This window comes from Pinus tabuliformis, chromosome 9 (genome assembly GCF_031772625.1).
Source record: "Pinus tabuliformis cultivar Carrire ecotype Pingquan chromosome 9, CPIR1, whole genome shotgun sequence".
NCBI classification, from domain to species: Eukaryota; Viridiplantae; Streptophyta; class Pinopsida; order Pinales; family Pinaceae; genus Pinus; species Pinus tabuliformis.
Window position 1 is genome coordinate 1376108635 of NC_142307.1, and position 26984 is coordinate 1376135618.

General features: G+C 36.6%; 1 protein-coding gene across 1 annotated transcript; it reads left to right on the top strand.

The window, feature by feature from the left end:
- The first annotated feature begins 815 nt into the window (after positions 1–815).
- LOC149153607 (uncharacterized) lies at positions 816–26984 on the top strand. Its single transcript, XM_089443869.1, has 5 exons — positions 816–1045; positions 24673–24870; positions 25113–25166; positions 25333–25442; positions 26466–26984. Exons 1-5 carry the CDS (start codon positions 816–818, stop codon positions 26765–26767), a joined length of 894 nt encoding a protein of 297 aa, XP_089299995.1. The 3' UTR covers positions 26768–26984.

Here is a 26984-nt window from a genome sequence, read left to right on the forward strand (position 1 = left end):
AATCATTTCAGAATTCAGAACTAGATTAGTTAAAGAATAGCTAGAGATTTCCTATTTTCATTCCCCACACACATACATCATTATTTCTACACACACACCCCTTAGAACGGGAAGCTGGTCCCGTCATCCCCAGAGGACCCGCTATACCAAACGGATACGGAGCCGCCAACCAGGTTCCCGACCGGGTGGGTATCCCCCTTGTTGTCGACCCGATTTCGGGGCCCCCAACATATTTGGCGCTAGAAGGAGGGCCTGAACTATGAATAGCACCAAAATCAATATCTAAAAACCATTCTGAGAGTAATACACCCTCATTAACTCCCCCGACTTCTCCTACACGGTTTAATCCGGAATCTGAAGTCGCTCGAGTATCTACCACTGCTACCTATTCACATATATCAGACCAATCTATTATTGAACCCCCTGAAATTCAAACTTTGATTCGTAAACTCCAGGGATTCTCCATTTTTAACCAGAGGTCTGATAGATCTAAAAGCAGCGTGACTTCGCAGTACAACCCTGCTCATCCCCTTACCAGATTTAAGAGTGAAAAATTTGGCATACCGCCAAGTGAACTCCCTCTTCCTACCAGAAAAAGAGCAAGGAGAACACCCCAAGAGTCTGACAGTAAGACTCTTTCATTCACTTCGTCCGTATCAACTCTCTCACCGCGAAGTCAACCACCCACTCCTCCATTCCAACTCACTTTCCCATCTCCTACGAACCTTCCTCTTGAAACATCGAAGATCCTGATTTCTTCACCCTCTCAGTATCAAGGGTCAGTTTCTACACTTCCATTAGCTAGCAACTCCGCGATGGCTCAGTCTCCTTGGAACAATCCGGGGGCGGTTTTGATGCTACCTCCCTTGAGTCCTATACCAGCCCATCCAGAGAAATGGCTACCTAAATTTAACCCAGAAGCAGGAATGTTAGCCGAAGAACATATCAATAACTTCATGCTTTCGGTCAACCTCAACGGAGTTACTAACGAAGACGCTGTCGTCCGGCTCTTCCCCTATACTATGCAGGGGACAGCCGGGTCATGGTACTTCTCGTTACCTTCCGGATCCATCACAAGCTGGGACATTTTCCAAAGTCAGTTCCTCACTAAGTTTGGTGATGATCGATCCACGGCAACATTGATTAATGACCTATCTAATCTTAAGACTGAGGCTAGGGAACCTATCAAAGATTTTAACTTACGGTTCAACAAGATCCTCAACAAGATCCCCGCTGCCTCACAACCCAGCGAGGAAGTTAGATGTGAATGGTACATCACAGCTTTACCTCCAAACTTAGCTATCTTCGTAGATAGGGCGAATAAAACCACGCTGGTTGACAATTTGACAGAAGCGTTAGCAGTGGAAAAACGCGTAGTAGCCCTAGAAAAGAGATCCGCTCTGGAAGAGCGCAAATCAAAGAAGATCTCTTTCAAAGAAGATACCAAGAAGAAGCAATCAAAAGATCCTTTCGACTTGGAAGGATTACAAAAAGTTTTGAAAGCCATGTCCAATGAGATGGTCGATATCAAGAAGCAAGTAGCTGAGACTTCTTCAAAAAAGCCCTTTAGGACTTTTAAAAGAAATCCTCCCATCGAGGTGAAACCACCCAGTATTGTCGCAAACGTTGAATATGAGGAAGATGAAGAAGAAGAGAATGCCACTGAAGGGCAGACCGACGAGGAAGAAGTCATAGAACTTCAAGGAATGTGGGATTTCATCCTCCCACAGGAAGAGGATCAAGAAGCACTCCCTGTTAGCACGAGAAACAGAAACCAGCTTGATCCTCCCCAAACTACCCCAAAACAAAAGGGCGCAAGCCCTCCAACAAAAGACAGGGTCGTAAACAAAAAGACAACTGCTAAAGCGACCCAGATTAGCCCAGTCCAATCTGAACAGACGCCTCCATCAAGAACACTAATAGTGTCAGATGAAATGGACTATAACATCATTGATGATATGAAGAAGACTAGGGCTAATATCACTTTGTACGAATTGAGTAAACTGAAACACCAGCAGAAAATCATGATGAAAGAAATGCATGCTGTGCCTACTACATCTTTACCTACAGCTGCAGCTTCCCACAATTTGGGAAGACCTCCAATCAATACGATCAATAAAATTGATCCCAATGACATCGCCTTGGTTGGAGGTAGATCAAGATCTCATACTCCTCCTTTTCTCCTCACATACGAAATCTTCAACAAAAACGTGCACAATTGCTTGGTCGATTTTGGTGCTTCAATAAATATCTTACCAAGGTCAATATGTGCCAAATTAAGTGTGCAACCTCAAAAGTCCACGGTACGAATAGTTCAGCTTGATCAATCACAAGTCGAAGTGATTGGTGAACTAAATCAGGTGACTATAAGACTGTCGTCTAACCCAAGAGTGTGTCAGGTTATCGACATTCTAGTAGCCGATATCCCTGAGTTCTATGGCCTGATTCTCAGCAGGGATTGGTCAGAGAAACTTCACGAATATTTTTCAACTGACTGGTCACACATGTGGTTACCATACAATGGTAAACCGAACCAGATAAAGGTTGAACGAGAATTGCACCAAAAATACATAGTGACGGAGCTAGAAGGAGAAAATGAAGCCATCACGTACAATAGCAGCATTGTAGGCAATTACGCAACAGATTCTTTCTTAGGCAATTTCAGTGCTCATATTTCACCTTATTTAGAGAATTCAGATTTATCACAAGTTGAAAATTTCTCTCAAACTGATGACTCGAAATGTTTTAGTTTTTTAGATAATTCTGTAAATACTTCTTTATTTTGGAAATTATATTTTGATGGATCTAAATCCAACGAGGGAGCAGGAGCAAGATGCGTTCTAATTAGCCCGGACGGGAACAAGATTATGCTCACATGCAGACTTGAGTTCGATTGCACGAACAACACAGCAGAGTATGAAGCCTTGGTTCAAGGCCTATACAAAGCAATCGGACTAAATGTTAAGTATCTTCAAGTCTTTGGAGATTCCGAGATCATCGTAAAATAGGTACGTAACACCATACATTGCCTGTCTAGTCATTTAAAGCATTATCAATCGTTAGTGCAAGATCTCACTTCGCATTTTATAGCATTTAACATCTCGTCAATTCCAAGAATTCAAAATGCAAACGCAGACCTGTTGGCTAACGTAGCCTCTAGACTTATCCCTTCTGAAGAGTTTAGTCCTGATAGGTTTTCCATAGAATTAATTTTTAAGCCTTCCATTCCTGACAATATCACCAACTGGAGAGTGTTTAACGACAACCCAGACATCGTAAGCTTCCTCACCTCTGAAGGATCTTACACAAACCAGATAATCGACGAAGACTGTCACGATCACCAAATACAACAAAGTAGCACTGACAATGCTATACCCAAATCGGTGGTCAAATTAGAGGACTTATATGACTTGAAAAGTCAGTTCAAAAGGTCAGCTAACGCCAAACTTTACAGTTCAACGCTGAACTACGAATCAGTGAACTTGGTAACCGATGAGAAACCCCAAAATGTCAATCTAGGCCAAGGCCTAGCTCCTGAAGAAAAGTCAGCACACATTGGGAAATGAGGAATGATGGTAAATTACCTGTTGATTCCTGGTGGATGTTCACATCCCTTTTTGTGAGAAGTTTATATAGCAGTCATATTCCTTACAGCTTGTCATTTCAAAGGATTAGCAAGCCAGACCAAAAAAATTGATATGCCAAATACATCATACAAGCATAGAAGAGATGTTATTGTTACAAGAGAGTTCTGTAAGAGAACGAGATTGCCTTTATACGCAGAGTCGGGGTCAACTATTAATAACATTTCCCTCCGGACAGAAGGAAAAATAGTCTACTTTGGAATGCCAGATGGTGAAACCATGGAACTGGTGGAACCACAAACACTTGTTATCTGCTCTGTAGGAGATGGAGAAATGTTGTAGAAAGTTCGGGTCAAAAACCCTCTTTCAGAGACGACATGTCGACAATCAAAAAGAAAAAACATGCAAAATACTAAGATGATTTTTGTGGTAGTCCATTAAAAACTCTTAGAAATCCTAAGTATAATGATAATCGTCAATTTCATACGATTATATCTGACTGTTGTCACTTGAACACAGAGGAAAGAACTACGTGGCAGTCACAGTAGTCGTCTCGCCTAAGCTTGGAGTAATGCCACAAGCATTTTGATGGCTTCAGTGTAGATCAAAAGAACTCACCAGAGTTAGGAACGAGTACACAAAGCTGAAAGGCTCCTCGCAGGGTTCTCTGCTTGTGATATAAGCTTTGACAGGGTTCCATACGCTGACAGGTGGTCAACATGCAAATATCTTTATGAACAAATGTCTAAATTAGGTGTTGGCTTAACATGGAACAGGCCCCAGAAAGAACTTAGGATAAGATGATATTGCAAACTTTGCCTCCACAGCCTACCACAGCGTACTTTGGATAAGATGAGATTGCCTCAATATTTTTGCATCGAGCAACGTGAAGGCTGCAATTGGCAGTCAACTAATTCATCCTTGAGGTATTTAGTACTTGTGTCACATGTGAGAATTTCTTTTTCGATGTATCATTGAAAATTTGTTATATGTTATCTAGATGTACTATTACAAATGATTTAATGAAAGGGTGTAGACATCATTCATTAATATCATGAAAGTTGCAAGTGTATCACATAAACCAAAAGGCATTACTAACCAGTGGTACAAACCTTGTCTTGAACATTGTCTTCCACATGTCTTCAACTTTGATTATCACTTGAAGGTAACCTTATTTAAGGACCATTTCACTAAATAATTTAGCTTGTTATAATTTATCTAATAATTTATCATTCCAAAGTAGAGGATATTTATTTTTTATGGTCATTTTATTCAAGGCATGGTAGTTAATGAACATTATCCAACTGTCATCTTTCTTTGGCACCATAATGATGGGTGAACCACATGGTGATGTACTAGGGCTAATGAATCCCTACATTATAGCTACTTCTTTCACTTACTTTACTTCAATGATGGACTTCTTATACATTCAAATGTTAGGCAACGATGAATTCGACAACAACTAAATCTTGTGCTCAGCCCCTCCCTTAGGTGGTGGCCCCTGATGTTGTTAAAACACTTCTTTGTAGGTTTCAACTAATTGTTGTAATTGTTAGTTCTACTTGCCACCACATCCTTCCAAGAATGCCTTCATCTCTAGGTGTTTTCCTTCTCCTTAGCACTTTCCTTCTCTCAAAAAAAATTGAGACAAACTTCTTCATGATACCCATGATTATTTTAGCTTGATAATCAATGAATAAAGAGAGTTTTTCTTCATCTTTGTGTGCATTTATGGCATATGCCTTTCCATCCTTGATTAGCATATACTTATTTTCTCTCCTCTTAAATATGGTAACAAAAGTTGGAATTCATCCTTGGGATCATTGTTCTTTCTTCACCTTTTGAAAGGTTATTTTGTACCATGTTGGTCTCTATTAGAGAATTATCCTCAATTATGAAGACTATGAAGAATTTTGAATCATGTTGGATCATTATGGAACAAGTTTTAATAGTTTTTTTTTAGATTAATCTTAGTGAAAAGTTGTTAAGTTAATCTTGACTCAGTAAAATAGTTGTTAGGTCAACAATGATGGTTTTGGGAACATGGTTTTGGTGATTCGTGGCATTGAGCCTATGAGTTACATGTAATGAAGCCTTTAAAAGGCTTGGGGATACTTCATTGTAATGTTCTTAGAAGTGAGCAGTGAAGGGTTGCTTGGTCAACTTGACTAGGTTTGGTCAAGTGAATAATAGATCTATTGCCTATTTTTTCTCATAAGGGTTTTCCAAGATAAATCACATGTGATTTGTGTGTCTTTTTTTATTATTTGTTATAATTATCGTTCTCTTATATTTTGAATTCTTGCATTACGAAATATTTTGGCTTCAGAGATACACCTTTATTTTTAAGGGTTTGGCTTGTTTTAGGTTTATGACAAGGTATTAACTAGAAGATTGCAACAATAAAGGGTAGATAGTGGCTAGGAAATATGCATTTTGATGTGAGAGTGATGATATCTAGTGTTGAGGTCGTGGATTACATGTAATGAAACATTTAAAATGATTGAGGATACTTGATTATAATATGCTACGAAGTGAGTAGTAAAAACTCGTTTTGTCATGTTTGGTAAAAGGAATAATAGATCTATTTTTTTTTTCCATAAAGGTTTTCCATTATAAACCATGCATGATTTATGTGTATACTATTATAAATTTGGTTATTAGATAAGGAAAATCTCTTATTTGACACTCTCATGCACATTTGTTATCTTATACAAATGTGAAGTTTTTGGATGAAGTATCTCTAAAGGGTGTTTAAGAACGATAGATTAAATCCAAGACCAATTGATATCTTATAATATTAATATTAGAAGTGTACACCATAACCTATCCTCCTCATAAAATCAACCTTCACCCCCATTGAGTGCATGGGCTAATATTCTTGAATTGATTAATTCAGGTTAAATGACACATTGTCTTTATGAAGATTCAATGTCAAATTTCTACCATGTTTTCAACTTCCAATAAACCGATCCTTTGATTCTATTGAATCAATAAATTCATAATGTTGACATGCTACTTGGTATAATGGTTCTCTCATTCATTGATCTTAGAGGAGGCTCATAGACGAATCTTCTCATTACAATGAATTAGCTCTTTGCAATTTTTAAAAATTCTTTTGGATTCATTGATATCCATTTTATCCATGTTGGGATGATTTTCTATCCAATAGAGGTAATATCAATCCCTATAGAGGAAAACCTTTTGATTATATCTTCTAAAGAGAAACATTTTTGGCATATATAGATTAGGAAAGCACTTGAAACAGGGTTATGAACTACAAACTTATATACTTCTATCAAATTTCATTAAAATTTTTAGCCCAAGGATGAATTCCAAATAGAAATGAACTAAGGAGAGGTGAAATTATTTTGAATACAAGAAATAGTAAGGGTTCCCATAAACTAGAGAAGCCTCAAGATAAACTTGTGTCTTGTTCTCTTTATTTGTTCACAATCTTGTTAAAATATCCTTCCCCAATTTTTTCCTAGGGATTATAGGCTTAAGAAGACACCAAATAAAGGATGGAAAAACCAAATGGGCTAAAGGTTAAAGAGATCCCATAAATGAAAATAAGTGACTTAAATGAGGGAAGGAGCTAGTATAATATGGCTAGACTCCATATAAAATTTATCAAACCAATAGAGTGATGTTCCTACCCCAAAAGGACAAATCTAGGTTTATGAAAGGAAAGGGAGATTCAAGAATCATCAAATTGAGAAATGCATTATATAAGTTGGTGTTGATTCCCCAGAAGCTAGGAAATTTCCCTTATACCAAATCTTTATAGAGGTAGTTGAGCCCTGAACTTGCATAGACAATGTTGGTGGGATGTCCAACGAAAAGTAACATGGATACTGAGGTTGTTATTCCCACCAAAAAAAGGATGTGCTACTACCCAATTCTAACACCTACACACTCCATTATCCCATTAATGAAACACATAATATAATGGGATCCTTAAATATTCACAACCAAAAATAATGAACACATGCTTAAGGTACTACAAAAGATCCTTCAATCTTCCAAACTATGGAAATGCAATGATGAAATATCTGCTCACTCATGAGAGAATAAATGTGCTTTGAAAAAATCAATTTGGACACAGAGCTATGGGATATAAACTGTAATGCGCCTCAATTTTTCAATAGTATTCCAATCTCAAGGTCTGAAGCTATGTTAGATCACTTGTTCCCCACATTGTTGGGGTGTCTTTTGACATGGAAATAAGAGGAATGTGGAAGGAAATTAGAATCATTTTTCATATTAACGATAGTGTTTGTCAAGCTCTTATCCTCCAACATCACAAAACATTCATGGCTTTGAAGACATCCATGGAATCTCTATCAATACTAAACAAGTTTACCCTTTCCTCCTTTGTGAACAATATCCCTTACATGGTGAGTAAGTTTTTTCCTAGTTATAGTAACTTATCATAATCCCAATGCAAAAGTGGGACTATTTTTCCCCCAAGGTCAAGAATTTCTCCCCTCACTCTTGCATCTTTAAGAAAGAATTAAAATATATAAAGTTACTACTTTAAAAGTAGCATTACATATTTTATTAGTTTATTGTAATGAAATTTATAAAATTTATAGTTTTACAAAAATATATAAAAAAATATATGTAGTTGATATTTTTAAAATATGTGTTATGTTTTTTTATTAGTTTTTGGTAATGAAAGTTGTAAAGTTGTTGAATTGAGGCTTTTGTGATCCATATCAAATTTATGAGAGATTTTTCAGTGTAAATCACATGATATTTCATTTGTCGACGCGTTTCGAACCAACCATTGTGGTTCATCGTCAGGACAAGTTGAAGAATCAGATCAAGCATTGCATGTTAAATAGTCCGAGCAGAACCTCCAACGGCTATAATTCTTGACCAGGCAACGGCTATATTGACTAACGGCTAAATATGATTGGGGGACAGTTAGACGGACCAGGGGCATAAAAATAAATTAATGTCATAGCTAGTTAGTTATATTATTATTAAATTAAAAATCAAAGGGACATATGAATTTTCTTAGGGGTTTAAATATATATAAAAATATTAAATTAATTTTAAATGATTATTAAGTTGATAGTTAGTTATAAAAAGTATTAACTATTTAATAAAAATATATACATATAAATATTAGAATAAGTCAAATGTTAGAAAAATAAGATCTTTGAATATTCAGATTTAATTAATTTTTTATCTAATTGTTAAATTAACCTAGAGGTATTAGCTAATTTAATTGTTTACCTAAAGGTCTTTACTATATATATATATATATATATATATATATATATATATATATATATATATATATATATATATATATATATATATATTTATATATATATATTTATTAAGAAAATCGTTAGTTATAAATAAAAATATATTATTAGATTTAGTCAAGTGGAAGGAAAATAGTATTATGATATAATTAATCGATTATCTTAATTGTTAAATTAACATAAGATTAAAGTGAAAAAAAAAAAGAGGCCAAAGGATACGGGAAAACAAGAACAAGCCAAAAAACGAGGGAGGGCAGAGAGGGAAGAAAACGACTAGGAAGAGAGTGCTGGGACCCAGCAACTACTAATCTTCCAGCCATCTTCTCTATTGAGATTGCTCGACCTTTTTTCAATCTCAAGGGCTTCCCTAAATTTCCGATGATGGAATTGCGAAACTCTAGCAATCACACTAGCCTCCTCAATACACACATGATGCTTGGTTCTTTCCACATGTTCAGCTAAAGCGGAAGACTTGGTTCTCCTATGTTTAAGGTTGGCTGCATGCTCACTAATCCTTTGATTAATGGAGCGACCAGTCTCACCAATATAGGGGGTCCCACGTGCCTTGAATACAATTGTTGGGTCCTCTTGCCTCCCAATCTATAACACCTCAATCTGCCTCTATCAACGTACATAGCTCCTTTAGGTCATTAATCTTAGGCTCAACACAATATACCCTCCAATTGTTACTTAGTCCATCAAGGATCTACTTTTCATCATTACGTTGATTTTGCGTATTATCCTTCATCTCAGGACAACCCACCACACAATCCTAAATCTTATTTTTCTTTCATCAATTTGAACAAGGTCTCGCCACCTATTTCTATTTGAAATTTCTGTGTACAATTGCAACCATTATGCCTTAAGCATGTTACACATGGATGTCTCATTGTAAGGGTTTTGAACTTCATATTGTGCATAGAACCAAGCCACTTTGGGACTGAACCTTCATCACGATCTAGGAATAAAGAATATCCCTCACCCAATCAATGCTTGACTGGTCTAGGGCTTGTAGATTTTCTACTACGAGACAACCCATCAGTTAGGCCATTCTCTCCTTGTTTCTTCTCATTCATCGGCCCTATTCATCACGCCACATTGTCATTCACTTATGCCCTAAATTTGCACTCCCATAGAGAAGAATAATAAATTATCATCCAAGTATTATGGTCCTTACAAGGTGTTGTAAAATATTGGTACTATGGCATACAAATTGGAGTTGTATGTATCTTCTCAAGTACACCAAGTTTTCCTTGTTCCATGCTTAAATAAGGTTATCGGTGACAAGCTCCTAGCTCAAACAATATTTCCAGAACTTAATGAAAAAGGAAAAATCACATTTGAGCCTGAAGCAGTCACAGAAACAAGAACCCAATAGCTACATAATCGATTACTTTTAGAGTATCTCATTAAGTGGAAGAACTTACCTATTGAAGATACCATATTGGAGGATGAGAATTTTATACAGAAGCATCCAGAACTGCTCAGGGATTGAGGACAACACTTTTTTGAAGGAGAGGGGCATGTTAGGTCCCTATAATACTAGTGTAGCCCCCTTATTGTTATTGCTAGTGTGGCCCCTATTGTTATTATTGTGCCCATGTGGCCCCCATATTATTATTGTTGTGTCCTTACATTATTATTGTTATGTGGCTCTGATAATATTGTGACCCCTTAGACTCCTATATATAGCAAGGAGGTCTTATCATTTGTATCATCCAAGAATTGTTCAATCATGTGATGTAAAGGAGGTTGCCCCCTTGAAGAGGCTAATTTTCAATTCATTGATCTATCTTTTCTTCTCTTTTGTGATTGTTGAAAATAACAACAAGAAATGCTAAATATAGAAGTGCTAAAAATAGCATTGCTATAAATAGCATTTCGGGATACATTCCAATTTTAGTTAGTCCCTGAACTAAAATTGAGAATTCAAATTCAAATTTGATCTTAGCAACTATTTGAAAAATAATTAATTAATTCATCTTGAGTTAATTAGTTGGAGAAAATCAAACATGAAGTCTATGTGAAGACATGCAACAATTTTCCCCTTGATTGAGGAAGTTATCCCTTAATTAAGGAGATCAGGATGAGTTGTACTTTGAGTTGTAATTAGTTAGCTCAGTTAACTGAGTTAAGTCCAATTAGATTAGTTCCAACAGTTTGTGGAACTGATTGTGAGTTCAGTTAGTTAATGCATGCATTCATGTAACTAGTGTACTTCAGATAACTGAATATTATCTCATAAATAACTCATGCATGTCAGTTCAGTCAGAGACCCAGTTGATATCAGAGGATGGGACAGTGTACTATCAGTTGCAGGAATATTCCATTGAGGATATCTCTTGCATGAAGAAGGAATTCATTCCTTGAGGATTGCGCAGTTATTTCTGAGTTTGGTGAGTTGTGTGAGAGGTGAATTCACACAGGTGGCAGCCAGAGGACCTAGGGGAAATTGCACAAGGAAATAGGAGGCTTGGAGGACTGAGGGAAGGCATATGTTGTGTTTATTCAGTCTATGAGCAGCATTGAGGGATTGTACTGAGAGCTAGATAGCTTGTGAGCTAAAGCTTTGTGTAATCCGGAGATATTTCCACTTGTATGATAATACAGATAGCGGGGTTTTTAGCTGAGGCTTTCCCCAATGTATTCTTCTGTGTTCATGTGTGATTGATTTCTTATTCTCTGTTATATGTGTTCTATTTGATCTTGCTCAAAATCGATTAAGCTTCCGCATGTTTGTTTGTAGAAGTAGATCAAGCTTTAGTATATTGCATTATTAGGTGATCTACAGTGAGAATTTCTACAGTGATATGGTTTCATAACAAATTGACAGTATTAGAAAGGGCATGTGATCAATGCTTAGAATTCCTTCACGTGAAATGAGTTAAAGCCCACGATGTAGGCATGTATTATGCAAATAACTACAATAATGAAATGATGTGCTCATAAACCTTAAATTAAATTTTATTGCTTTATTCTAGTAAAGTAGTAAACTCTAATCTAATGAAGGTAAAGACAAGTATGCTAAGAAAACATTGAAATGTATTCTATGCAAATAAATACAAGTATTTAAATTTTATTCTAATGAAAATAGGAGAATTTAAGGTAGAAAGTAGTAATCTCTTCTAATGGAAACAAAACTACTATCTATGAAAGCAATAATGATTGTTTGTGAAAACAATAGCAATTGATCGATGAAAGCAGTGAACCTATGCTTTGAATTGTCCATATTAGAAAGGGTGTATGATCAGTGCTTAGAATTATTTCATGTGAAATGAGTTAAAACCCACGATGTAGGCCTGTATTATGCAAATAACTACAAGAATGAAATGACATGTTCATAAACCTTAAATTAAGGCTACAATACTAAAGAATGAATGGGAGGTCAAAGAATGGAAATGAATGTGATATAGAAGGTTGTAAATGCAAATTTTTTTTTTTTTTAATGTTTTGAATATAATTCATGTTTGGTGTGTGTTATATTCTTTCCATGACTAGTCACACACACATGATGGTTTTTTGCCCATGGTATATTGCAAATTCGGTCAAGGGAAATACGGTTATGTTCTAATCCAGTATTAATGGATTGGGGTTTATGAATTCTTTGGCATGTATATATATGTATTGTAACATTGAAAGGAACATAATGAAAAATCAATATGGTAGTCCCGATTTTGGGATCCATGGGAAAATCTCTGTGTATTTGTTTTGTGTTTCTCGCCATTGTATATTTTCTTTTTTTTAAGAATTCGTTTACAAGTAATTTGTGTATAGGGTTAAAACCTACATTTGGTATCAGAGTTGTTTCGGCTTCAAGGGAACGCCTTTGCTGTTGAGGGTGATTACAGTTGTCTTCTCATCATTCCAAGGTGTTGAGATCACTTTGTCCATAATGATGCTAGCACCATCAAGGACATCATGCACGCAACCTATCTATGCTTTGTCCACATCTCTTGGTCCTATGGTATCTAGTATGATTTCATATCCTTGCATGTCTACTAGTACTTCCATGCACCAACATAAATGCCCATTGTGAAGGGAAATAACATATATAACACACTCTCAAATTTCGAAGAGAACCAAGTTAATAATGAAGGAGGGAAAGTGGGGGAGCATCAAAACTAAAATCAAAATTTATGAAGCAATCAAGAAACATCGACTCAAAATAGTGGAGGGAATGGCCAAGAAAAAAAACAACTCACAGGATGTGGAAATGCTATATGAGTGTGAAGAACCTATAAATGTCGAAAAGGCAAGGGAAACAAAGCTATAAAAATTATATCTACAATCATTAGTACCGACCTAGGAAAATTACAACCCATTAAAAATTCCAGACAGGGAGGTGGAATTGATCTCAAAAGCATACATTCAATCCTAGAAAGCATTTCCCTAACACTATAAAGGATATAAAATCCATAGATATTCTTCTTTAGGGGTTAAAAATGAAAACAACAAGGAAAACATAAAGGACAATAGAGAAGAGAAAAAAAGAGCCAAAAAATCTACCAAATAATTGATATAGGAGATGTGAGAAAAATTAGTGAACTTTTGTATGATAAATCCAATGACAAATTCCTACCATCCTATCCCCCAAATTTGAAAACAAAAGTGATATCATAGAATATAGGGGGTCAAAATGGTAATTCCAAGCACAAACTCCTCAAGGATAAAATTAGGATTGACACGCCAATAATTACATATGCTTCAAGAAACTTAATGCATGGATGAACAAATCTCCAAAATTTCATTTGTCTAAAAAGTTTGTCAACATATTGCAGTGGATGCTAAGGTAGCATTGGGGGGACTAGCAATCCTATGGGACCCCCCAAGGACATCACTCTTTCATATTTTATAGGTGTTCAAAGAACATTTATATGTAAGTTTCAGAAGGTTAGGTCAGAAAATTTTGGAAATATTACTAATGTTTATGGCCTCAAATTTTAGGGGGACAAATATCTTTTTTTAGAATCTTGCAAAATATGTATGATCAATTGGGGAAGGTTTTCTAGATAATCAAAGGGGACATTGATTTAATAAAATCTTTGTCAAAAAAAAGAAGGGATATGTATGCATATTAGAGGAAGGTTCCTCCAATTTTAAGGATTTTATTTAAAACCTCAAGCTGGTAGATATGGATACCAACAATGTAGTTTATACCTAGAATAATAAAATAGGAGGAAATTCTTAGGTGGATTCTTACCTAGATTGCTTTTTATTGTCAAAATCCCTAGCCTTCACATGCATGTCAATTAAAGCTTCAATTTTTCCAAGTTTTGGATAAGATCATTTGCTTATATGTCTAAGTATTAATTGAAAGTAGTTGAAACAACATACCATTTATATTTGAAGCTTTCTAGGTAAGACATCATTCATTTAAAAACAGTATAGAGAAATTGTGGAATGGAGATTCAGTAACTAGAGGAATTATCATGCAAAACTTCTAGGAGTGTCTGGAGTATGTTAAAAATAGTTTGAAAAATGTAATAAACAAGAATTTTGTAATATCCACAAAACAAAGGAAGAAATATCCAAAGAAATGGAAAAATCTCAGGAACAAATAATGGTGGAAGGGAAATCATAAGAGATGGAAAAAAAATATAGATTCAAACACTACTAGAAGAAAGACACAACCAGGAGAAAATATTATGGAAACAAAATTACAGATACTAATGGTTAAAAGAAGGAGCAAGAAATACCAAGTTCTTCCATAAATCTATGGTGTATTACAGGCAACATAATAGGATTCCTTGCATCAAAGATCCACGAGGGAACATGTTATAAAATCATCAAGATACAGAAGAAGAAGTAATATCCTTCACAAGAAACTACTCATAGAGCCATTCTTGGATCAAAGACCAATGATAAGGAAAATCACTCGAAACATTCTTTCTTTAGTCACTCATGAACAAATTTGTGTTTGTCTTGGTGAAATATCTCCGGTGGACATTGAGAAAATAGTGATGGGGATGCAAAAGGACAAGTCTCCAACATTGGATGGATTCGCAGGAGATTTTTTTCAAACATGCTAGCCAATCATAGGAAAGGATGTGTGGAAATTAGTTGAGAATGAAAGAAGAACACACTCATTCTATTTGTCTTTGGGTATTTCTTCCTTAACTCTTCTCATTCCTAAAGAAATCAAATGTGAAAACCTATCTTCTTATATACCCATTGCATTATGCATGTCATTTACAAAATATTCTAAAGTCACTGAAAATAAGCTTAAGTTGATGCTTCCTAAGCTCATATCTTTTAAGCAAACATGCCATGTTGAAGGAACATATATCTTATATATTATTTCGATAGCTCATGAACTTATTATATCTTTAAATGCTACCAAAAAAGCTTGAATGCATATTAAGATAGGTTTTTTTTAAGGCCTTTGACCACATAAGCTACCAATATATGTATCATATTCTCACTGCCTTTGGCCTCATAGAGAAATGGATCCATTGGGTTCTTTCTCTTATCTCAAAATATTTCTTCTCAATCCTAATTAATGGAATTCCTTCAACCATTTTCATCTCTTCTAGAGTTATAGGGGATCCTATCTCTCCCTTTTTATTAATAAGTCATAATTAGCAAAGCTTGACAATCGCTTCCATGATTCATTTTATGGGAGACTTGGAGAGAATGTAGCAGGAGAATTTAAGAAAAAAAACTCACAATGTAGAGAAGATGCTTGGGGTAAATTTATCAAAAACATTAGGGAAACTATTTTATCCTACAATTGACCCCCCCAAGATTCAATCTGCAACTACCAGGAAGTCAGAATTCTTCAATCAATAGATATTGCTCCCTCTTTGAAAATCTCCTCTTGAGTTCCCTCTTCCAAAATGCAACATTCCTTCTAACTGGAGTCCCCCTCTTCTTGGAGCAATAAACCTAAACATTGATGGTACCTCTAACGGCAACCCTAGTTTGCCTATCTAAGTATGAGCATTCACAGATGCTATAGAAGTTATACTAAATATTTTTGCAGGATTGATAGGCATAGGCATCAACAAATTTGTAGAGTTATATGTGTTGGAATGTGTTGAAGGTGGATATGTTGATTTTTTGCGGCACTTAATAATTAGGTTTGGGTCTTAGAGTCTCTAACACAAAATCCCTCAAATGCCACAACAAACTACTTTGCACAACAAAATATGCACACATAAGTGAATAAGCTAGTGCACATGACAATTTTTAACTTTTTAAACCCTTATTCGTTATATTATAATCTAGAATACAACAATCATTAGGCTCTCGTACCAGGGATATTGGCCCTTACATACAACCCTAATACAAGGACACAACTAAGGCTTGTTGTCAGTCACTTTGACAACCAATCTACCCTGAACAAGACAACACTTGACCTACTTGCTAATGGTGGCCACACACAACCCTTTCAGTCGACGTGCCCTGAACACAATTGTTGGGTTCTCTTGCCTCCCAATCTATAACACCTGAATATGCCTCTATCAGCGTACATAGCTCCTTTAGGTCACTGATCTGAGGCTCAACTCAATCTACCCTTCAGTTGTTCCTTCATCAAGGATCTAGTTGTCGTCATTACGTTGATTTTTCCTGTTATCCTTCATCTCAGGACAACCCACCACACAATCCTAATTTTATTATTCTTTCATAAATCTGAACAAGGTCTCACCACCTATTTCTATTTGAAATTTTGTGGGTGCAATTGAAACCCTTATGCCTAAAGCATGCCACACATGGATGTCTCATTGTAAGGGTTTTGAAATTCATATTGTGCATAGAACTAAGCCACTTTAGGACTGAACCTTCATCATGATCTAGGAATAAAGGATATCCCTCACCCAATCAATGCTTGATTGATCTAGGGCTTCTAGATTTTCTGCTATGGGACAACCCATCAGTTAGGCCATTCTCTCATTGTTTCTTCTCATTCGTTGGCTCTATTCCTCACACCACATTCTCATTCACTTCTGCCCTAAATTCGTACTTCCATATAGATCTTTGGATGCCCTAATATCATATCACAACCATGGAAATTTGGCCTTAGATCTATGGCCTTATCACTAGGTCACGATCTAATTTCTAAGATTCTCAAACCTTTCTTCCATCACAATCTGAGAACATCAAAAACTAGACCTTAGGGAAATGACTTGAGTTTTGTAGCACCACAAAATTAACCCTTCCCATGCCTTAGCCTTTATAGAAAGAGCCTCCTATTCTTGCCTAGATTCACCTTCCTTGAGGACATAATGACATGGAGAACCTTCCCCACAACTATGAGAACCCTTGACCTTCTTTCCAGTCTTGGATCTACCCTTTTATGCTCTCAATCGTCCTCCATTAGGTCGCTATGACTCCTCAGGTAGTTATACCTCTTCCTAGGGCATGATTACACGAGATAAGCCATCCTTTTGATGTGTCTTCTAGTGATCTACCACTTGCTTTCTTATAGTTTCTCTTCGGCAACGTTTAGCCCTCTCTAGGGTCTTCTTCAAGCCTTGCAGACTTGTCCTTTTACAATAATAACCCAAACTAAATTAAGGTAAGGGTTTCTTCCAGTTAATTAAAACCCCATCATGGTTGAATCGGATTACCATAACTCCTTTTAGGGTTCTCCACTTGCTACGACCAATAAATAATAATTATTTTGCTAGATTTCACACCCACACCTTGGGTACAAAACCCTACGCTTGGGGTTCTTCGCCCACAAACCCTTTTTTGGTGAAAACTCACACAAAACCAACTCCTATGGTTGTGGAGTACCTTCCAAGTTACACAATTCAAGAGGATATTCAAAATGGATATAACAATTTATTGATAGAAGGGGATTCAAAAATGATCATAAGCATGGTTAAAAAAATTCAAAATTGATTCCTCCCTTCCAAGTTGTTGAAGTGTTGGATATTGGAGGGAGGACTAGAAAGGATTTACACCACCCTTACGAAAATACTAGCCTCTGCTTTATCTCTTTTGAGAAGATTGGAGAGTATATTCTCTTATAGATAAGAAAAATAGGGAGGTTTGTTGGATGGTGGCTCACTTGATTCACTATGGAACAAAGTCAATTAGTAACCTCTCAAGATGTAGTGTTTGGAATTTGGTACATTGGGTTATATCTTTGAATGACTATGATAAGTGGGCATTCCTCGCTAAGAACTAGTGATAGTTGTCCTCACAATAAGGAAAATAAAAATAAGTCAATTATCAACCAATAAGAAGGACAACCATTAGTTGTTTCTATTTTTGAATGTAATATCACTCGTTACCATTACTCAGGGAAAACCATACCACCTAAGGCCAAACTTTCATTATTACCAGATGTATCTGGGTCGTGGACTATAAATTTGTGTCCTTACATTCTCAGAAGGGGAGCGAAACATTCTTGGAAGGTGAGCTTTCAAGGTTTTGGACTGTAAATACATTTCCTTACATTCTCTGAAGGTGAGCTTTCACTAAGTCAGAAACAATATTAGGTCTTACACTAATCCCAAAAGGTATTTTCAACCTAAGTAGTATTTATAAGAAAGTTAATATCATGTATTTCCACCATCATCAAAGTTAAGGGTAGTGGGATGATATACTTTTAAACAACATTTAACATCAATCCCATAAAGAAAGTAAATACTATCCTTCATTATATTTGACTTTTTATCCATCAAACTTTATGAGTTTGTACCATCTTCATCAAAGCTAGAGTAGGTGGATAATGTGCTTTAACAACATCTAAGCTAGAGTAAGTGGATAACATGCTTTTAACAACATCTAATCTTGATCATATAAATAGAATAAAATAGATACCAGTTTTTATAATTTTATTTTATAAAATATTTTTGCAAATCTAATTTTAGAATTAATTTAAAAATTAACTAAAAACAATTTTAAAATAATAAATTATTTAAAAACTTAAATTGAAATTGAAATTATTAATAAAATTAAATTTAATCTTAAAAAGACATAATAAAAAAACATTATTTTATACCATTAAATGGTTATACCATGAATAATGGTCATTTTCGAAAAAAATTCAAAAAGCAATCATCCTACTTTGCCAACCTGTTTTCGTGCTTAACGGTACTAGGCGAGCCTGTTGCAGAATGGATTTCAAAATTTTTGAAAATCACAAAGTAACGATCGTATTTAAAATTTTCATTGAAACGACATATAATGACTGCAATTCCGTTAAATTGGAATGGAGGTAGAGAAGTGGCCTTTCCCAAGTGAGGATGTGATTGTGGACCACAAGCGAGGAAAAACATTTCAACTTGAGGGGGAAATTCCATTTCTAGGTCCTAGCCAACCAGGGGTGCAGCAGATTCGGGTATGGAGGCCGAGTAATGAGGGAGTAAGCCTCTTTAACAATGATTGTGTCTAATTTTGATCCACCGACCCATACAAGGCAGTCTTCAACATTCGAAAGAATAATCCCAGAGAGCTTTTAATTATTGATATAAGCTGTCCATTCCAGTATTAGATAGGCCGACAGACATATTGCAACTGCATCTTTCCAATGTGTGTAGAAAGGAGTAGACTGCTCTGCATCGGTGATGTCCCAGATCACTTGGAAGCCACTGAAATGAAGAGTAGTAATGAGGGTCAGGGATAAGAGGTGAGAACCTGTCATATCGACCATGGAATCAAATCCGATCTTAGGGAAGATCTGTAGCCAATAGACCAGTGCATGTATCCAAAGTACCAATGCTTGGAAGTAAGAAGACTGTGCCATGAACAAGAGATTTGGGAGGGAACAAAAGCGCCATTTTGAAGCCAGGAGTTGAAGCTCAGGTGTTGTAAATATTTTTCAGTGATGACACACTGCCAAAAGGCCCTTATGGTGAACTTCCCTCCATAAATTTTTTAACAGCAATGCCGAGTTGAAGGTGTCAATGTCCTTCAGTTTCCATCCACCTAGTTTGACAGGGGGAGAGATCAATTCCATTCTAGCCAGGTGGAATTTTCGAGAGGAAATCGGGCCAGCCCATAGGAATTTGGTCAAAATGGTGTTGATTTTTCGAGTGACAGCCTTCAAAAGTTTATAGATGTGCATCCATAAATTGGTATGTCATTGAGGACTAATTTAATGAGAATCAATCGTCCACCCCATGAAATCCACTTGTGTGACCAATGTGATAATTTTGATTCAATTTTTCTAAGGAGCCAGTCCCAATCCATGATCTTGTAGCTCATCAGCTTCAAATTGAATCCAAGGTATGTGAATTCCCTATCCAAGTGTACAACGGTGACAACAAATCAATTTTCTATGTCCGTGGACAAAACTGCCTCCGGGTCACTGGAAATGAGTAGAGATTTAGACTAATTCATGAGAAGCCCGGATCCAGTCCCAAATTCCTGTAGTATCTCGAAAAGGTGGTGCCATTCCAGTGGGTCTTTTTTCCCCAAAGTGAGAAGATCATCCACGAAGTGTAAATGGGTGACGTGGGCTGAGGCAATGATCATACACCCGCTGATTAGCCTGCTGTTGCGAGCAGCAATGAATCTTCTACTAAGACCATCCATGATGGTGATGAAAATGAGAGGAGACAGGGCACATCCCCGACGAAGGCCACAGGAGACCGAAAAGAAGTCAGTGGGAAGGCCATTGATCAATATCGAAAATGAGGTAGATTTTATGCAGGATTGGTTCCAGGCAGTCATTGTGGAGCCAAAGCCAATATTCCGTAGGGTCATCCAAATCAGTTCCTAATCCACGCAGTCAAATTATTTGATCATATTGATTTTCATGAGGCGAGCATCTAAATTGTGGGATTTGATGGAGTGGATACATTCTTGTGCTATAGAAACCGCGTCGTGGATTTGGCAGTGTTTGAGGAAGCCAAATTGTTTAGCTATGACATATGAAGACAAGAAGGGTTTAAGGCGGTTGGCACTAATTTTGGATATAAGTTTGTACGTGGTGTTGGACAATGATATAGGGAAGAAATCAGAAAATGAGATAGGCTTATCTATCTTCGGGATTATTGTGATGAAGGTGGCATTGGTGGCAGTAGAAACCCATCCGTAGATTCTAGACTCTTCCACCATATTAGTGAGATCATCTATCATGATGTCTTGAAAGTGTAGGAATATCTTTGTTGTCCATCGATCAGGTCCGAGACTTTTCCCTCTGCCCAAAATTTTCAGAACAATGATGAATTTGTCCTTTGTGACCGAGCATTCCATTTGTTCTAAAGCTTCCTTGTCAGTTGTTGTGGGATAGAAATCACATTGTTCTAGTTGTTTGTTGAAGGGAACCTCATCTCTTGCCTGGTAGATTTCACTTGAAGGGAACCTCATCTACCTTGAATATGACAACACTTGAACTACTTGTTGATGTGGCCACACACAACCCTTTCAGTCCACGTGCCCTGAACACATATGTTGGGCCCTCTTGCCTCCCAATCTACAACACCTCAATCTGCCTATATCAATGTACGTAGCTCCTTTAGGTCACTAATCTTAGTCTCAACATAATCTTCCCTCTAGTTGTTACTTAGTCCATCAAGGATCTAGTTGTCATCATTACGTTGATTTTGTCTGTCATTCTTCATCTCAGGACAACACATCACACAATCTTAATTCTTATTTTTCTTTCATCAATTTGAAAAATTTCTCGCCACCTATTTCTCTTTGACTTTTATGTGTAGAATTGCAACCGTTATGCCTGAAGCATGTATCATCTTCTGTGTACAATTGCAACCCTTATGCCTTAAGCATGCCATAAGCTGCCAATATATGTATCATATTTTCATTGCCTTTGGGTTCATAGAGAAATGGATCCACTGGGTTCTTTCTCTTTTCTCAAAAGCTTTCTTCTCGATCCTTATTAATGGATATCGTTCAACTATTTTCATCCCTTCTAGAGGTATAATACAAGGGAATCCTATCTCTCCCTTTTTATTAACAAGTCATAATTAACAAAGCTTGACAATCACTTCCATGATTCATTTTATGGGAGACTTCGAGAGAATGTAGTAGGAAAATTTAAAAAAAAAAACACAATTTAAAGAAGATGCTTGTGGTAAATTTATCAAAAACATTAGGGAAACTATTTTATCCTGCAATTGGCCCCCCCAAGATTCAATCTGCAACTACCAGGAAGTCGTAATTCTTCAATCATTAGATATTGTTCCCTTTTTTCAAATCTCCTCGAGTTCCCTCTTCCAAAATGCAACATTCCTTCTAAATGGAGTCCCCCTCTTCTTGGAGCAATAAAACTAAACTTTGATGGTGCCTCTAAAGGCAACCCTAGTCTGGCTTTCTAAGTATGAACTTGCAAAGATGCTATAGAATTTATGCTAAATATTTTTGCAGGATTGATAGGCATAGACAACAACATCTTTACAGAGCTATATGTGTTGAAATGGGTTGAAGTTGGATATGTTGAGTTTATGCAACACTTGATAATCAGGTTTAGGTCTTATAATCTCTAATACAAACTCACTCAAATTCCACAAAAAACCTCTTTGCACAACAAAATCTACACACATAGGTGAATCAACTAGTGCACATGACAATTTTTAACTTTTTAAACCCTTCATCATGATCTAGGATTAAAGGATATCCCTCACCCAATCAATGCTTGACTGATCTAGGGCTTGTAGATTTTATGTTATGAGATAACCCATCAGTTAGGCCATTCTCTACTTGTTTCTTCTCATTCGTTGGCCCTATTCATCACACTACATTCTCATTCACTTCTGCCCTAAATTCACACTTCGATACAAATCTTTGGCTGCCCTAATCTCATATCGCAACCATGGAAAATTAGCCTTAGATCTATGGCCTTATCACTAGGTCATGATCTGATTTGTAAGATTCTCGACCCTTTCTTCCATCACAATTTGAGCGCATCCAAAAGTAGATCTTAGGGAAATGACTTGAGGTTTGTAGCACCACAAAATTAGTCCTTCCTAGGCCTTAGCCTTTACATAGAAAGAGTCTCCTCTTCTTGCGTAGATCCGCCTTCCTTGAGGACATAATGAAATGGAGAACCTTCCCCACAACTATGAGCAACCTCGACCTTTTTCCAGTCTTGGATCTACCCTTTTATGCTCTCACTCATCCTTCATTAGGTCTCTGTGACTCCTGAGGTACTCATATCTCTTCCTAGGGCATGATTACACAAGATAAGCCATCTTTTTTATGTGTCTTCTAGTGATCTACGACTTGGTTTCTTACAGTTTCTCTTGGGCAACATTTAGCCTTCTCTAGGGTCTTCTTCAAGCCTTGCAGACTTTTCCTTTTACAATAATATCCCCAACTAAATTAAGGTAAGGGTTTCTTCCAGTTAATTAAAACACCATCATGGTTGGCTTAGGTTACGATAAATCCTTTTAGGGTTCTCCACTTGCTACGATCAATAAATAATAATTATTTTGCCAGATTTCACCCACACCTTGGGTACAAAACCGTAATGCTTGGGTTTCTTCGCCCACAAACCCTTTTGTGGTGCAAACTCACATAAACCCAACTCCTATGGTTGTGGAGTACCTCCCAAGCTACACAATTCAAGAGGATATTCAAAATGGATAAAACAAATTATTGATAGAAGGGGATTAAAAAATGATCATAAGCATGCTTAAAATAATTCAAAATGGATTCCTCGCTTCCAAGTTGTTGAAGTGTTGGATATTGGAGGGAGGCCTAGAAAGGATTTACACCACCCTTATGAAAATACTAGCCTCTACTGTGTCTCTTATGAGAAGATTGGAGAGTATATTCTCTAATAGATAAGAAAAATAGGGAGCTTTGTTGGACGATGGCTCACTTGATTCACTGTGGAACAAAGTCAATCAGGAACCTCTCAAGACGTAGTGTTTGGAATTTGGTACATTGGGCTATATCTTTGAATGACTATAATAAGTGGGCATTCCTCGCTAAGAACTAGTGATGGTTGTTCTCATAACAAGGAAAAGAAAAAGAAGTCAATTATCAACCAATAACAAGGACAACCATTAGTTGTTGCTATTTTTGAATGCAATCTCACTCATTACCATTACTCAAGGAAAACCATACCACCTAAGGGAAACTTTGATTATTACCAGATGTATCGAGGTTGTGGACTGTAAATTTGTGTCCTTACATTCTCTGAAGGGGAGCGAAAGATTCTTGGAAGGTGAGCTTTCAAGGTTTTGGACTATAAATCTATTTCCTTACATTCTCTTAAGGTGAGCTTTCACTAAGTCAGACAGAGTGTTAGATCTTACACTAATCCCAAAAGGTATTTTCAACCTAAGTAGTATTTACAAGAAAGTTAATATATATGTTTCCACCATCATCAAAGTTAAGAGTAGTGGGATCATATACTTTAAAACAACATTTAACTTCAATCCCATAAAGAAAGTAAGTACTACCATTCATTATATTTGACTTTTTATCCATCAAACTTTATGAATTTGTACCATCTTCATCAAAGCTAGAATAGGTGGACAATGTGCTTTAACAACATCTAAGCTAGAGTAAATGGATAACATGCTTTTTAACAACATCTAATCTTGATCATATAAATAGAATAAAATAGATACCATTTTGTATAATTTTCTTTTATAAAATATTTTGGCAAATCTAATTTGAGAATCAATTTTAAAATAATTTTAAAATAATAAATTATTTAAAAACTTAAATTGAAATTGATATTATTAATAAAATTAAATTTAATATTAAAAATATATAATAAAAAAGCATTATTTTATATCATTAAATGGTTATACCATGAATAATGGTCCTTTTCGAAAAAAATTCAAAAAGCATCCTACTTTGCCAGCCTGTTTTCGTGCTTAACCGTACTAGGCCAGGCTGTTGCGGATGGATTTCAAAATTTTCGAAACTCGCAGGGTAACGGACGGATTTAAAATTTTCACTGAAACAGCATATAATGCTGCGATTCCATTAAATTGGAATGCAGGTAGAAAAGTGGCCTTTGTTAGTAGAGCGGAGCAGAGCGGCGTTTGGGAGTGGAGATTTTTTGTTTGGTGTTTGTTTTTCATACCTGGTGTTAAGCATGGCCATGTGCAGTTTCTTGTTGATCTGTTGTATGCTGTGTTGTGATTTTTTCCATTGTTCTGGTGTTTTCTATTTGTGAGGATTTTTCTTGGGGTTTTGATCTGTGAGAGTTGAAAGGGAGAGGGAGGATATTAAGATATGATGAAATTAGGAGCAGATTGAACCTCAGGTATTCACTCTTTTCTTTTTTTCATGTTTGATTTGTAGATGACAATGTATTTATTCTATTCTGTATTAATTCATTCTGCGGGGTACCTGCATTTTATTTCAGGGTGCAGAGTTCCCGGGCTAGAGGAGAAGCAGGGGCAGAGCTTCAGGGCCACAGGTAAATCAATTTAAAAATGAATTTGTGTTTGTTTTTCAGTTTCTTAATTGTTTATAAGGATATAATAAATTCTGCAGGGTCATAATTTCGCAGGGTTTTTAAGGATATAATTCTGCAGGGTCATTCTGTAATAAGTCTGCAGAGTCATTCTGTAATAATTCTGCAGGGTATTTTATTTCAGGGGCAGAGTTCCGGGGCTGGAGGAGTTGCAGGAGAAGAGTTTCCGGGCCAGAGAAAATGCAGCGGCGGGGCTTTTGGGGCGGAGGAAATTTGCCGGTTAGTGACCCGAGCCCTGATCTGTATTTAGGCTTTATATTTGTAGCTGTATTGCAATTCTTTTCGACGTCTAACCCAATCACAAACATCTCATGCTCCTCTCTGTATGTCAGCTCAACCCCAATTAATTTCATGAACTATTTGTCCATTGATGCATCATACTTGATGCAGCAGGGGTCGGCGGAGAGACGATCCAGTCGAACCCTTTCTTTAGGTACCGGGGACGGCAATCTGCTTGCCCTCCTTTCTTTCCAGGCGTAAGCAGAACCTCCTTTATTGTTATGCTTTAGCTACCTCCATATATTGATGCAGGTGTTAGCACGGGTGGGTTGAGAGACGATCCCGCCGAACCTGATCTTTTCTGAAGCAAACCACTGTAGCCAACCACTGCCATTGAACCCTTTCTTTTCTGAAGCAAACCCCTAAAGCCATTGATGCTGCTTCTTTAGCAGCTAGACTCGAATCCTTTCTTAGGCATCAGGGATATCCTGAGTGTGGTACTGATCTAGCATTATTGGGAGTTATATTCCCAATAGTTTCTCGAACCCTTTCTCTGATTTCTTCTTTAGGTACCGGGGAGGGCAATGTGCTTGCTATGCTTCAGCTACCTCCTTTCTTTCCAGGCGTAAGCAGAACCTCCATATATTGATGCAGGTGTTAGCAGGGGGTTGAGAGGCGATCCCTTCGAACCCTTCTTTCTTTTCTGAAGCAAACCACTGTAGCAACAGAATATACAACCACTGCCATTGAACCCTTTCTTTTCTGAAGCAAACCACTAAAGCCATTGATGCTGCTTCTCTAGCATCTACACTTGAACCCTAGGTATCAGGGAGTTATATTCCCAATAGTGATCCAGCATTATGGGAGTTATATTCCCAATAGTTTCTCGAACCCTTTCTCTGATTTCTTCTTGGAATAACTCATTATCATTTTTTTAATGTTTATATTCTTGGTCTGACTTTTTGTTATTTAACCTTTCTCTGTTTTCTTTCTGGAATAACTCATTATCATTTTTCAATGTAGGTTTATATTCTTGGTCTGACGTTTTCTCATTTGAGCTTTCTCCGTTTTCTTCACCTCGAATTTCTCATAATCTCTGGAACTGCATCTCTCTCTCTGTCTGTTTGGACCAATTGCACCAATTACTTGCCATTGATGCTGCTGCTCGCTTCTTTAGTCGCTATCGATGCTTCTTTAGTGCTGATGGCGGCTTGGTTTTAAGTTACTCTGGCAATATAAATGGAATTACAGGTTTCCAATGGAAGCTTAAGTCATTTAATAGGACTTTTTTCTCCAGATTTGATAGTGAAATCGTAATATGGTAGTTTCTTTAAAGAGTAACTAGATAAAGAAAGTGCATATAAAATAGTAGTATGGTAATCAATAGCTCTTATTTCACGAAGTTAGGATTGTAAGTCTAGATTGGTAAATCCCAGCCAAAGAACTTATAAATAGGTATGACCATAAATGTATCTATGTTTATGGTACAGAACTTCTTTTCCATCACATCTCTATTACACAAACATCTGAATTATGTCTCCA

What these genes read in the sequence shown, in the direction of transcription:
- LOC149153607 (XM_089443869.1), top strand. Translation starts at nt 816, where the DNA reads ATGGCTCAGTCTCCTTGGAACAATCCGGGGGCGGTTTTGATGCTACCT. An exon ending in CAGGGGACAGCCGGGTCATG is followed by an intron (nt 1,046 to 24,672) that starts GTACTTCTCGTT and finishes CGAAACTCGCAG; the next exon opens with GGTAACGGACGGATTTAAAA. An exon ending in GCAGAGCTTCAGGGCCACAG is followed by an intron (nt 25,167 to 25,332) that starts GTAAATCAATTT and finishes ATAATTCTGCAG; the next exon opens with GGTATTTTATTTCAGGGGCA.